General features: G+C 37.5%; 2 protein-coding genes across 7 annotated transcripts; one reads left to right on the top strand and one right to left on the bottom strand.

The window, feature by feature from the left end:
* The first annotated feature begins 1562 nt into the window (after positions 1-1562).
* nlrc3l1 (NLR family, CARD domain containing 3-like 1) lies at positions 1563-6515 on the top strand. Its single transcript, XM_058757727.1, has 7 exons — positions 1563-1816; positions 2551-2754; positions 2951-3052; positions 3303-3398; positions 4001-4130; positions 4212-4452; positions 4540-6515. Exons 2-7 carry the CDS (start codon positions 2603-2605, stop codon positions 6117-6119), a joined length of 2301 nt encoding a protein of 766 aa, XP_058613710.1. The 5' UTR covers positions 1563-1816; positions 2551-2602; the 3' UTR covers positions 6120-6515.
* Positions 6516-6659: 144 nt separating this feature from the next.
* Positions 6660-11775, bottom strand: si:dkey-17e16.9 (hydroperoxide isomerase ALOXE3). 6 transcript variants are annotated; one of them, XM_058757728.1, is made up of 15 exons: positions 11660-11775; positions 10974-11127; positions 10649-10853; positions 10175-10256; positions 9958-10080; positions 9767-9870; positions 9469-9641; positions 9237-9380; positions 8366-8563; positions 8087-8173; positions 7837-8006; positions 7532-7653; positions 7346-7446; positions 7062-7232; positions 6660-6967 (listed from the first exon to the last, which is right to left on the bottom strand). In XM_058757728.1, the coding sequence occupies exons 2-15, from the start codon at positions 11121-11123 to the stop codon at positions 6788-6790; spliced, it is 2010 nt and encodes a 669-aa protein (XP_058613711.1). In that variant the 5' UTR covers positions 11124-11127; positions 11660-11775; the 3' UTR covers positions 6660-6787. The 6 variants fall into 6 exon arrangements, with proteins under 6 accessions (XP_058613711.1, XP_058613712.1, XP_058613713.1 ...); XM_058757729.1 differs by lacking the exon at positions 11660-11775 and adding an exon at positions 11427-11590; XM_058757730.1 differs by lacking the exon at positions 11660-11775 and adding an exon at positions 11294-11426.
* Positions 11776-12214: the final 439 nt, after the last annotated feature.

Raw genomic sequence — 12214 nt, 5'->3', positions numbered from 1 at the left:
TTGATTTCCATTTAGAAAATGCATTTTAAGAAGGTGTTTTAAATGCCTGCTGTCCTCAAAACTGAAGTGACCTATAGTCAGGGCTTTGTGCATGATCATTCAAGGGGAAACATGCAATGCCGTCGGCTGACTTTCATGCCACTAGCCTGTCCCAATTAAGCCTCTTTCTTTAAAGAAACAGTGCTCAACAAAGAAAAATCCCTGTGATGTGCAGACAAGTCAGCTTGGTTTATGTAGCCATTCATTAACAGGATAGTTCACCCCAAAAATTAAAATTCTGTCATTACTTACTCACCCTTCTGTTGTTTCAAAAAGACTTTTTCTTCTGTCTAACATAAAAGAAGATATTTTGAAAAATGTCATAGTGTTTATTTGTCCATACAAAGGACGTCAATGATCACCAAATGGTTTGGTTGCATTCTTCAAAATATCTTTTTGTTTTTTCCGTGTGTGTGTGTGTGTGTTTCTCAAAAAGAGAGAAAGACACAGGTTTGGAATGACATGAGGGGGTAAATGATGACAGAATTTTCATTTTTGGGTGGAGTGCACCTTTAATTCTTTATTAATGTATGTTTACATTACAACATTAGATTACAATTAGATTCCATACAGATCTGAAATGTGATTATATTGAAAAAAAATAACTATATTCCTATGTATAATTTAACTAAACAACTTACAAACTAAATTCATGCACATGGACCAATATAAGAATACATTAAATAAATTAGTACCTAAACGACTGAAGAGAGATGTATTTTACAGAGTGCTTTATGTTGATTCACATCTCATGGGAACATAAGGGGAGTGTGCATTGCTGACAGATGTTGAGATTCCTTGCAGCCTGCAGGGGTATTGAGAAGAGGCTTTTAAGGGACAAGGGGAGGAGAAGGGATCAAGGTTCAAGAGCTGTTCCATTAAGACTCAGACTCACCATCTGCAGCAAGAATTCAGGGCTTAAACAACTACAACAAATCTACAGCATATGAGATCAGTGCCATTCACAGTGGGACTTCAGGCCTTTTAAACATAGAAACAACACAATCTCAAAATGGGGTCCTTCACCACAGCAGTGTCAATAGGGTATAAGTCAAGGGTCTTCTACTCTTTTTTTCAGCCATGACCCTTTAGTGCATAGAAGGACAGAACAGGCACCCCCTGTTTTATTTATACAATATTTTGTGGCTTTTCATTTTTGTTTGGCTATTGTCAGGCCCCTGTTGAAGACCTCTGGTATAGGTAGCAAGATTTTTTAAAACGTGCCAGTAAGCAAAATAGAAAGGGAAAAAAATACACTACAAGCCAATAAATATTCTTAATATTCCATAATGAAATACACATATTTATTGAATAAAGGCCACAAAAATAAACCTTATGCAAATTACAGACTATATGTAACGATAAACAATGCTACTTTTGAAAAACAAAACATCAAAACCTTTATCTGTTCCCAGAGACACTAAAGGTAGTCTACTGTAACAACTACAAAATCTACATCACTAAATAATCTTACTCCTGCCTCTTTAAGAAAACAGGGAAGTACATAGACTACACAACTTCAAACCGAAAGTGATTCTTATCAGATAGCCTAACGTTACTGCTGATGCGCTTTTGCTACGTATTTTCGCTGATAAACTTTAGCGTATGCGGGCTTGAATTGGCTTACGGACCCAGTAATCATTAATCATAAAAGTAATTAATGCTAAACAATTAACTTAAAGTTAACCAACTGGGTTTGTTCCGTCTTCCGCAATTTTATGCGAAGCCAGGCGTGAATCGAGAGGACTGCGGAGCATTGCTACAGAAATAAACAAAGGTGAAATCATTAGACATCCAATATAGCTACACTTCAGTCTGTCTCTGAAGCTCTTGTAGTAGCATACTGTATATGCAAACTCACTTGACTACATATAAGGTGCTATTAAAAGGTTTATTGTAGTCTACAAGGTGACCAATTGGCTTTTCTCTACTACAGTATAATTATTTTCTCCCATTTTTTCTAGCATTCGGGTTTAATGTTTTGTTTTGTGTTTTTCACATTGTACATTGGTAAACCTTGGGCTAATGTTTGCATGTTCATGAGACCAACAACATTGACTGGACCAGTATAACTTGTTTTAATAACTACTTATGCAGAAATGTAGGTCTTCTAAAACCAGAGTTAACGCATTTTCCATCACTGTTATTATTATTTTCTTTTCCAATCGCTAAAAATAAAACTGCGTAGTACAAATATCAGAGTATCAGAGTGTACAAAGCACATGAATATTTAATTACGCAACCACAGACGCGGTTTATGATTGGCTGTCAGTTGCTAAACAACTAACTGCAATTCTAGCTCTATTGTTCCACAATGCATATCACTGTAACAGCAAATTGCTGTAAAACTTTATTAAACCAGGGTTTATAAAGGGTTAAACCCTATTCTAACATATATATTTAGGTTTAGCGTTCATAACGCAGTACTGCAGTCCTTCCACAGGAAGAGACATGGGTTGCTCAAATTAAAGGCATATGAATTTTGCAATATTTATGTACCGCTTTCATCAGGGTAACAACACCTAGCTGTTTCTGACAAACGGGGAAGCTTTGCAAATCCGAGATGGATGACGACGCAGTAGAAATGGGGTCAGACAACAGTCTGCCGTTAGGAATTGGGGCTTCCGCCTTCGGGAGTGAAAATGGGGATGAAGAGGACGACATGATTCCTCAGAGGACACTTCCATTCACCCTCGGTTTCTCCGGTCCTGTGGGGTAATATGGTTTTCGGTAATCTGATATTTGTAGTAGGGTTCAGCAAGGAATAGCCATGTTGACGAACATGTGAGACGCATGCATGCTTGTCTGTTGTGTAAGTGCGACACCTGCTGGTAAAATCAGGAACACGCCGTAGTCAAGATGGTATTTCTATCTTTATTTTTCTATCATTTATAACGATTGTTTTCACCAGACAATACGTGGAGAGAGCAGAGTCCCCTGCGAACAGTTATGCTTCCATGCAGAGTGACAGCTGGTCAGAAACAAGAGAAGAGCATGAGCCCAGTTGCACGCAGTAAGTTTACTTCATCTTCATTTCACCCTCAAGAATGCGCTGGGACAGGTTTTATATATTGTGTTTTGTCGTTGCAGAGTCAGTATGTTCTTCATACAGGAGCATTTTGAAGATTTAGTTTAGGCTTTCATTAGTAGCATACTATAAGAGTGAAAATTATACTTATTTGAAAGATTGAAAGAGACTTTGCTCTCTGTGTGCTTGTGACTGAAGTTGTCATTCTTGTCAGTCAACTTTTGACTTTCTACAGGGTTCAGTTGTGCAGACGGGACTCATCTGCTTCTAGCAGTGAAGAGTTTAATAGTGACGATGAGGACATCAATATGGAGGGCAATGCTGAAGAAAGGTGAGTGAAAGCTACATGATGCATCCGAACTATTACTATGGTCATACAATACATTGGTATACAATTTAGAGGTCATAATAAATACTGTATGTTAGTCATGGGTGTTGAGCATCCTTTGATGGGCAGATGATACATATTGTAAAAAGAAATGAGTTGAAATTTATTCCTGGCCTATATTATTTTACCATATTCACCGGTATTTAATGTATTCATATAAATAGTTACTGTAAGATGCTTACATTTTCATTGAAATTGTACAGAATCATACGTAATATCTACTTATTTTCATTTTTAGAATACATTCATTAAGAAATATTACATAAATCAAGCATATTAGAATGATTTCTGGAGTAATGGCTGCTGAAAATTCAGCTTTGCCATCACAGGAATAAATTAAATTTTAAAAACAGAAAAGTGTTATTTTAAATTGTAATAGCATTTCACAATATGTTTGTTTTACTGTAGTTTTGATCAAATAAATGAGACTTCTTTCAAAAACATTTAAAAAAATCTTACTGACCCCAACATTTTTAACAGTAGTGGATCTTTTCATTTATTGTCCTCTAAATATTCTAAACAAACTTGTTCCTTTTTAAATTAAGGACAAAGAAGAAGAGCAAGAAGGAAGGTGGTGTGAAACAACAACCTGTTCCTGCTCCTGTAAAACCAGAGTTGGTTGTAGATCCAAACGAGAAAAGGCATCCAGCAATGACGGTGGATTTTGCATTTAAGGTGAGGCCTACAACCATTCATTCAAAGCAATAATAATATTTCCAATAAGTGCCTTTCACTAACATTCTTGCTATATCACAGGCCCTCACAAGCTGCCTAAAGAAACTTGCAGAGGACGAATTAAAGTACTTCAAAAAACTGCTGTGGGAACGATATCCAGAGCGTTTCCGTGATCCGCTGGATGGACTTGATATTGTGGATCTGGTGGATAAGATGTTAGAGCTTTGCGATATTGAGATCTCTCTGAAGATCACGCTGGCTCTCTTTAATATCATGAACTTTAAGAAGCTGTCTGAATATCTGCTAGGACTATGCAAAAGAAGTAAGTTATTAGCATTTTGTCCTCTCCAAAACATTACAGCGCTTTTCAAACCGTTGCCTTAAAAATATCTCTTTTTATGTTCCACAGACGAAGTGCGCTACGAACTGAAATTGACTCTGAAGAGGAAGTATGAGATGGTATATGAGGGTTTTAGTCAGCAAGGACAACCAGTCCCCTTTGAGTCTGTCTATACAGACCTCTACATTACAGATGGCATTAATGCATCAATCAACTGTGAGCACGAGTTCAGATCAAAGATAGAAGAGCTCCAAGAGACAGGCAAAGTCAACAGGACGCCATTAACTGGAAATGACATATTTTCTCAGGAAAATGTGAGGTCAAGGCACATAAGGTCGGTGTTAGCCAGGGGAGTCCCAGGATGTGGCAAATCATTTGCAGTGCAGCGCTTCATCCTCGACTGGGCGGATGGAAAAGTCCACACAGACGTTTTCTTTCTTATTCCTCTGCAGTTTACGGAGCTGAATAAGATGCTGGAAGGAGAGTATACTCTCATGAGTCTAGTCAGCACCCTCTATCCAGAGATGAAGGAAATAGATACTCTCGATTTTGAAGGATGCCTGGTGATGTTCATATGCGACGGTTTAGATGACACTCAAATCCCCTTTAATTTTCGGAGAACGGTGTATTGGTGTGATGCGGCCAGGCCTACAACTGTGCAAGTGTTGATGACCAACCTCATCAGGGGGAACCTGCTCTATAACGCCTACGTGTGGATCATTTCTAGGGCAGGAGCTCTGGATGTGATCCCCCCAGAACACGTCCACCAGCTTCTGGAGGTTCGTGGCTTCACCGATGATCAGAGACAGGCCTATTTCAGAAAGACCATCACAGACCAAGACCTTGCTGAGAAGGTGATTGCGCACATCAAGTCTTCCAAGACGCTGTTTATTATGTGCCACTTGCCGCTGTTCTGCTGGGTGGCATCTAAAGTGTTGCAGCGGCAGTTCCAGTCTCTTCGATCCCCGGCACAGCTGCCCAGAACTCTTACCAATTTGTACACCATTATGCTCCATGGTCACACTCTATTGTCCGTTGAGAAACTGAAGAGCGACCCCACCGAAGACACCAAGGATCTTACTGCTGATCAGCTGCTCATTAAGCTCGCAAAACTGTCCTACAACGTGCTGGAGAAGAATGAGTTTCAGATTGAGAAAGAGCACTGGGACGAAGTTGGATTGCCGGATTCATACCCTGCCATGGCCTGCACCGGTTTCTGCACCGAGTTTTACAGAGAGAAGTACATGATTTACACAGAGAAGGTGAGCTGCTTCGCTCATCCGACCATTCAGGAATACCTTGCTGCTCTTCATGTTTTCTATTGTTTCAAGAAACATGGGAAGAACGTCCTTGAGCAGAGCAAGCTGAAGGTCATGAAGGTTTCCTTGACAGACTTACTCAGGAGTGCGGTTGACAAAGCATTAAACTCCAAGAATAGCAACTATGACATCTTTCTCCGTTTTCTGCTGGGTTTGTCTGTGGAGGCCAACCAGGAGCTGCTCAAGAACATCCTGCAGATACCTACCAGCTCTAGCCAGAATGCACGAGAGGAGACAACTCGCTACATTAGTAAGAAAATCAGAGAAGGCCACTTTCCAGAAAAGACTGAAAACCTTTGGCGGTGCATTGATGAACTTAACCCACAATAATACTGGGATGAACTTCTCATGCTAGAAGAGTGAGGTGGTAGAAAAATCATCTGTGAGGAATGCCTACCATCCAGGTGTTGCAGTGTGATCTGCATTCGCTTTTCCATCAGTAACGAACAAATTCTGCTAAAACACTATAATGCTCAACAACTTTGTTTGGACAGCTGTGTCATTGCATTGGGATATTAGTACTGCGGCTTTTGTATTCAATTAGAACATATTCATATCTAAATAAATGTAGATTACTTGATACAGTTTATATTCCCGTAACTAAATTCTAAAAGGAACATTGCTGTGAAAGTATATACATTTAAAGTGATAGTATTAAAGGGAATTATCAAATCTAAAACACACACATGCCCATAAAATAAAGACCTTTTTAAATGTCAGTTTCCTTTGATATGTTTATTTTTAAAACACTAATATTGACAAGTGAGACTAAAAATATGTATTTTTTAGAATATATTGAATCATTTTGAAATTTTAGATGTTTCAACCTAGTTTCTAAATCAATTGACAAATGAGACAATCTACAGTGAATACAAAGTTAAAGAAAATGTGTATTTATCTGAATATTACAGTATATAGCAAGTAAATATACAACATTTAAATATAAAAATGATTGTAAAATTGCTATATTAAGTATAAGTATATTAAAACACTCTGTATCAAATGCTGACACTGTTGCTGATGTTATCAGGGCACATGTACGTGTAAGGCACTTGTAGCCCTTTGTTTCTGTCATTGACGGACTCGCTAAAAAAGGACAGTTCTGCTTGAAAATCTCTGATCATTTTTTGGGGAGCCATCTGGCAAAAGTAGTCCTCTGGGTATTGCCCAAGTGGAACCTGTATAAAAGATTAGAGAGGATTTGTAGGGATTTTCAAGTACGGTATATGCAAAAAATGGGATAATCCAATCAACTGAGTAGGAAACACTCACTAAATCTGTTGAGGGTTTGCTTAGGAGCCAAAAGACTGATACTAGACAGGCAGAGGTGTTCATGTCAGGGAGAGTGTCCAGCAGGGTGTTTTTTTCTGAGCTTCCCTTAGATGTAGGAGGGGGTCGTTTTAAAGAGCCAGGGGCGTTTGGAAACCAACTACCATAGTCAAACTAAGTGCAAAGATGTGGGGAACAAAATAGAATATATGAAACATATGATCCTAATATGATCCTAATGAAATTTTAGAATAAGTCGAATAATTTTAAGTTCATTTTTAACTTACCTGTCCTGCTCTGAGAGCTGAATGTTGAGCTGAAACTGTAAAGATCACCATGGTCACAAATTGAATGACCTCCTCCACTGTGCTAAAACACTGAGGTATTCCTAAATGAGAAGAAAAGGAATATTGATGATTAAAAAAATAATGACATCACAGCTATGATAACCAAAGCCATATCGTCTGACTCACCTGTGCTGCTCTGCTCAAGAAACCCATGGATGAAGATCTCCTTGATCCAGTCCTGGAGTTCAGTGTCCTGCTGCACATCACGGTCACTCTGGTAATAAAACTCCACCATGCTCCTTACAAAACTACAAAAGCGATACCAAAAGCGACGAAGGCAACTGATTTGTATTGCACACAAAGCTTTCAAGATGCCATGAAAGAAACGTAACTGGAGTGATTTGATGCAAATCTGAGTAATTTGTCTATTTTGTTTTATTTTATTTCTGTTGCACAGATAGATTATAATTTAATTTTAAAAATCATCGTACTCATTTATGAAGCTCCAGAGATGAAGTCCATCGTCTCTGTAGAAAAAGTTGGGAATAGATTCTAGTCCACGGTCACTGATGTCTTCAGGCAAGCAGAGAGAGCTGTAGGTCAGGTCTGAAAGTGCCGCCTTCATGAGATTGGTCATCCCTTCATCTCCAATACTAGTATTCTGAAGTGAAAATTATATAAGAAATAGTCTAAGTAAAAAAATGTAAATAAAGGAAAATAAAAACAATCCTGAATCAATACCTGAGTGACAGCGCCCTCAGGACCGAGAAGTCTGTTCCGAATAAGGGTGTTTATCTGCAGGGTATAACGAGTGTGTGGCACTAGCAACTTTGAGAGAAGCACATACATGAGTTGTGAGTGATGATTATGATCCAGGTTATTGCAGAATGTCATGCATTGTTCAGATGTTTACTGATGGACTGGACTTATTTATTTGGCCCGAATGTGTTTTCGCAGAGGTATTAGAAAGAAGTCTAGCTGCAACAAACTGTGCATTGACACATTGTGTATCTTGAGTACCTTGTGTATAGGGTGAGCTGCTGGGAGGTTTCTCATGACTGACACTGAAAAGGTCTCAGCCAGATGGGTGCGCAGATAGAAAGATGCTTGATGCTCAAGACAGTTGGCATTCCCCACATGGAGTTTGGAGAGCTGCCAGTCATACTCTGAGTCGCTTGGCAGGAAAACTGGATTGTCCTCTGATGCCTGTTGCTGCAACTGACAGCAATGAAAAACAGAATGGGAATCACAGTTTATAATTTGATGTAAAATTAACTATAAAAGTAATATTTTCATCGTTTATTATGTGACTAATCATGTCAGACAGCCACACATCAGTATTTTTGTCTTGATTTTTGTTAAGATCATTTTAAATTTGTATATTTATGTTACATTTTATTAATTGACTGATTTATTTGTTTGTTTGTTTATCATTTTTAAGTATTTTTTTATTTTGATGAAAGTGGTTAATGTGGGGTAAAAAGTTAGATATTGCAGTTTGAAATAAGCTTTTGGTAATGTTTTAAAAATAAAATAAAATAATATAATAAAATAAGTTACATAGAAACTGAATTAAAAACATTTAGCCCATTTCTTTCTTATGTTTTTATTTTTTTAAAGGTTTTTTATTTTAAGGATACAACTCAATACATTTTGCTAGAATTATATGTAAAAACAAGAAATAGTCAGTGGGTTAAGAATAATATTTTAAACTTAAAAATACTTTATTCAGATATACAAGGCTTAATATATTATGCAATTTTGCTTCTCAAAAAATTAATTTAGAGGGCACTAACAGCAAGATGTACAAATGCCAGAATTAATGTACATATTTTATTTGGTCCAGTCCATTCCGGTATTGTCTTAAGTTAATGAAACCCGTCAAATGTACCTGAATGGCAATAGGCAGAAGTTTGCCCACTTGGTTTTTGTACAGAAGGCAAAGTGGAGCGGCAACATACTGCTGCTTCCCATTGATGAACTGAGTTGGTAAATCTGCCAGTCTTTTATAGTCACATAAGAAAATGTTTCCTTGCTGTTCAGTTAAAAAAAATAAACAGTTAATTGCTTACATATTTTGAGAGCATGGAGAGTGCAAAAGAGCAAATTTGATACTGTGTTACCTTCATCTCCATAGTAAGGGAAGTTCCACTCTCTAGAAAAGGCTGAACCATACCATTAGTAACGGCAAAGTTCAGAGGAAGCTCAGTGCATCGACGGAGCATCATTGGATTGGAGCCATTTAGGAGCTGATATCCAAAAAAATCATCATCCATCCAGTGCAGCTGCACATATTCTATTATTTAAAGATTACAATAACAAAACCACCAAATTATGTCACAGTTTTACTTCCCTCAACATCAAACACATCTTCTAATGTCAACATATCTGTGAAACAGATGACTTTAGCAGCTATTTTACCAGAGACAGCAGTTCTGGATGACCAAAAGGCAGTCTTCATGTCTTCCATTTTAACCCACTGATCAGGTTTTTTCGCCAATTTCTTCATTTTGATCTCACCAAGCCTGTAAGACACATTAATCTTTGGTGTAAAGAAATGACCAGACAGGATTTACTAACACTTATACTAATATATGTTAGGTGAGACTCACGCAGTGGAGCAGTTGAACGCTGAGTCCATGTCTTTAGAGAAAGAGAAGCGGACCACTAAGGGAACAGACAGGGGCTCCTGAAAACATGCATGCTGTGGAAGACCTGCTTTAAACTCAGTCCACCTTGAGGAAGAAGAAGGTACACAAAGATATACACTAAACCAATGAAGAGGCCACAAAATGACTGCAAAGACGCATCTTACTGGTACAAACTTACTGGTACACTTGTTTGTTATGCTTCAGCTCATTTTTTCTGTGCTCTTTCAGTTGTGAATATTTTTCTTCATAGGTTTTTGTAGCTGTCAGACAATATAAAAGAGTTACTGAAATGCAGATGAACAGAAAATATGTACACTGCAGTTCAACTATGGTAATTATTTTGAAAGAAGTCTCTTATGCTCACCAAGGTTATATTCATTTGATCAAAAATACTATTAAAAAAACAGTGATAAAGTGAAATATTTTTCAAATTTAAAATAACTTTTCTATTTTAATGTAATTATTCCTTTGATAACAAAGCTGAATTTTCAGCAGCCGTTACTCCAGTCTTCAGTGTCACATGTTCCTTCAGAAATCATTCTAATATGCCGATTTGCTGCTTAAGTAACATTTCTTATTATCAAAAACAGTTGCGTTCTTAATATTTTTATGATAAACATGACTTAAGAAAAAAAAAAAGTACAATACAAACCTTTGGCCTCTCGCAGCTCAATCACTTCCCCCTCTCCCATCCAGCGATAGCATGGGAAATGGATCACATCTTTCTCAGGGGTTCTTACATTTACCAAAGAGCAGAACCAATCATTCTCTGGCAAGTACATGAAATTATCTTTCTCGAGTCTGATGAGCAGCAAGTTGGCGAGAGTGAACCTAGTAATCATTTTATACTTCACTTTCTAGGTTTAAAAATGCAACAGTTAGAGAAACCGATGGCTAATTTCAGTCAGAACTTTCCTGAGCACATTTGAAATTTTGAAAATGTTCAAATTCATATAAAATGTTTAAAAAAATCTTACCATTCCAGTCTTAAAATCTCTTCCATAGCTGTCAAGCTTGGTCCGCTCACTCACTCCTTGCGTGCCAATCAAAGTAATGAATATATTGTCAAAAGTGCCTGCATGGGTCATGGAGCCTGTGGTCACCTCTACATCATATATGGCCTCCATGGCTCTGAAATTGAATACAGAGGTTTAGATTTGTTTTCTGGTAGAAATATCTTAATATACATTGTACATTTTGTAAAAGTATAATTCACCAAAAAGATTAACATCCTGCAAGACTTTCTTTCTTCTGTGGAACATGAAAACAGTGCTTTTGTCTATACAATAAAATTTACCAAAATATCTTTCGTGTTCCTCAGAAAACAAAGTCACACAGGTTTGGAACAATGCAATTTTCATTTTTGGGCGAACTGTTCCTTTAACAATAATTAAAAAAAACTTGTAAAGCAAAATTGCTAAAGATATTACGGTTTGTTCTTTACAACGTGTTCTGCATGACAGCACTCTTTCTTGTTGCATTAGCTTATTTTACACCGGAAACGAGCGCCGCGTCAAAGGCAAACAGAACCTTAATCTATACTGTCCACCGGTACAGACTGGTGTTAATGTTACTGTAAGCATAACCTCCGCTAAATGTAGTTATGTGTAAAATTACGGAATATACAAAGGTATTTTAGCATGCCCTTTCAAAGAAAACATACCTGAGGTAGATGTTGAATCACAGCCTGAGAGTTGAAGACAAATGAGGAAAACCTAAAGCCCAGTAACAGGACCCTGCCAAACTGGATTCTGGCTTTCCAATAGTGAAAAGCCCAGGCCACTATTAAGCAAAACGAGCTGCAGATAATACTACAGGTTGTAGCCTATCATAACATGAAATTCCTGCAGTGTGTATATTCCCCCATCCCCCATGACTTTTGGCCCATTAAAAAACAAAAACAAAAAAAAAAACCTTACATGTAGTTGTTTTAGCTGCACTTACAAACAAGGTTTTAAATAATTTTACAAATTCTTTACAGCAGAAACTGATGACTTCTGTGAAGACAACTGTTTCTCGTGAACGCTATTTCTTAAAATTCAATCATTTTAGGCATTGTTTGCATAGCATGTTATATCAGGCATGCAGATGACATTTTGTACAAAAGGATAAACCAACTCATAATCTGCTGTTAAACAACAGTTGCTTAACATGGCAGGAAATAGTAAAGGTTGAGACAAACACCTTCTTTTACTTCTGTCAAATAGAGTTGATCAAC

Source organism: Onychostoma macrolepis, chromosome 21 (assembly GCF_012432095.1).
Source record: "Onychostoma macrolepis isolate SWU-2019 chromosome 21, ASM1243209v1, whole genome shotgun sequence".
Lineage (NCBI taxonomy): Eukaryota > Metazoa > Chordata > Actinopteri > Cypriniformes > Cyprinidae > Onychostoma > Onychostoma macrolepis.
The sequence above is the reverse complement of the archived record's forward strand: the minus strand, read 5'-3'. Positions and strand labels throughout refer to the sequence as shown.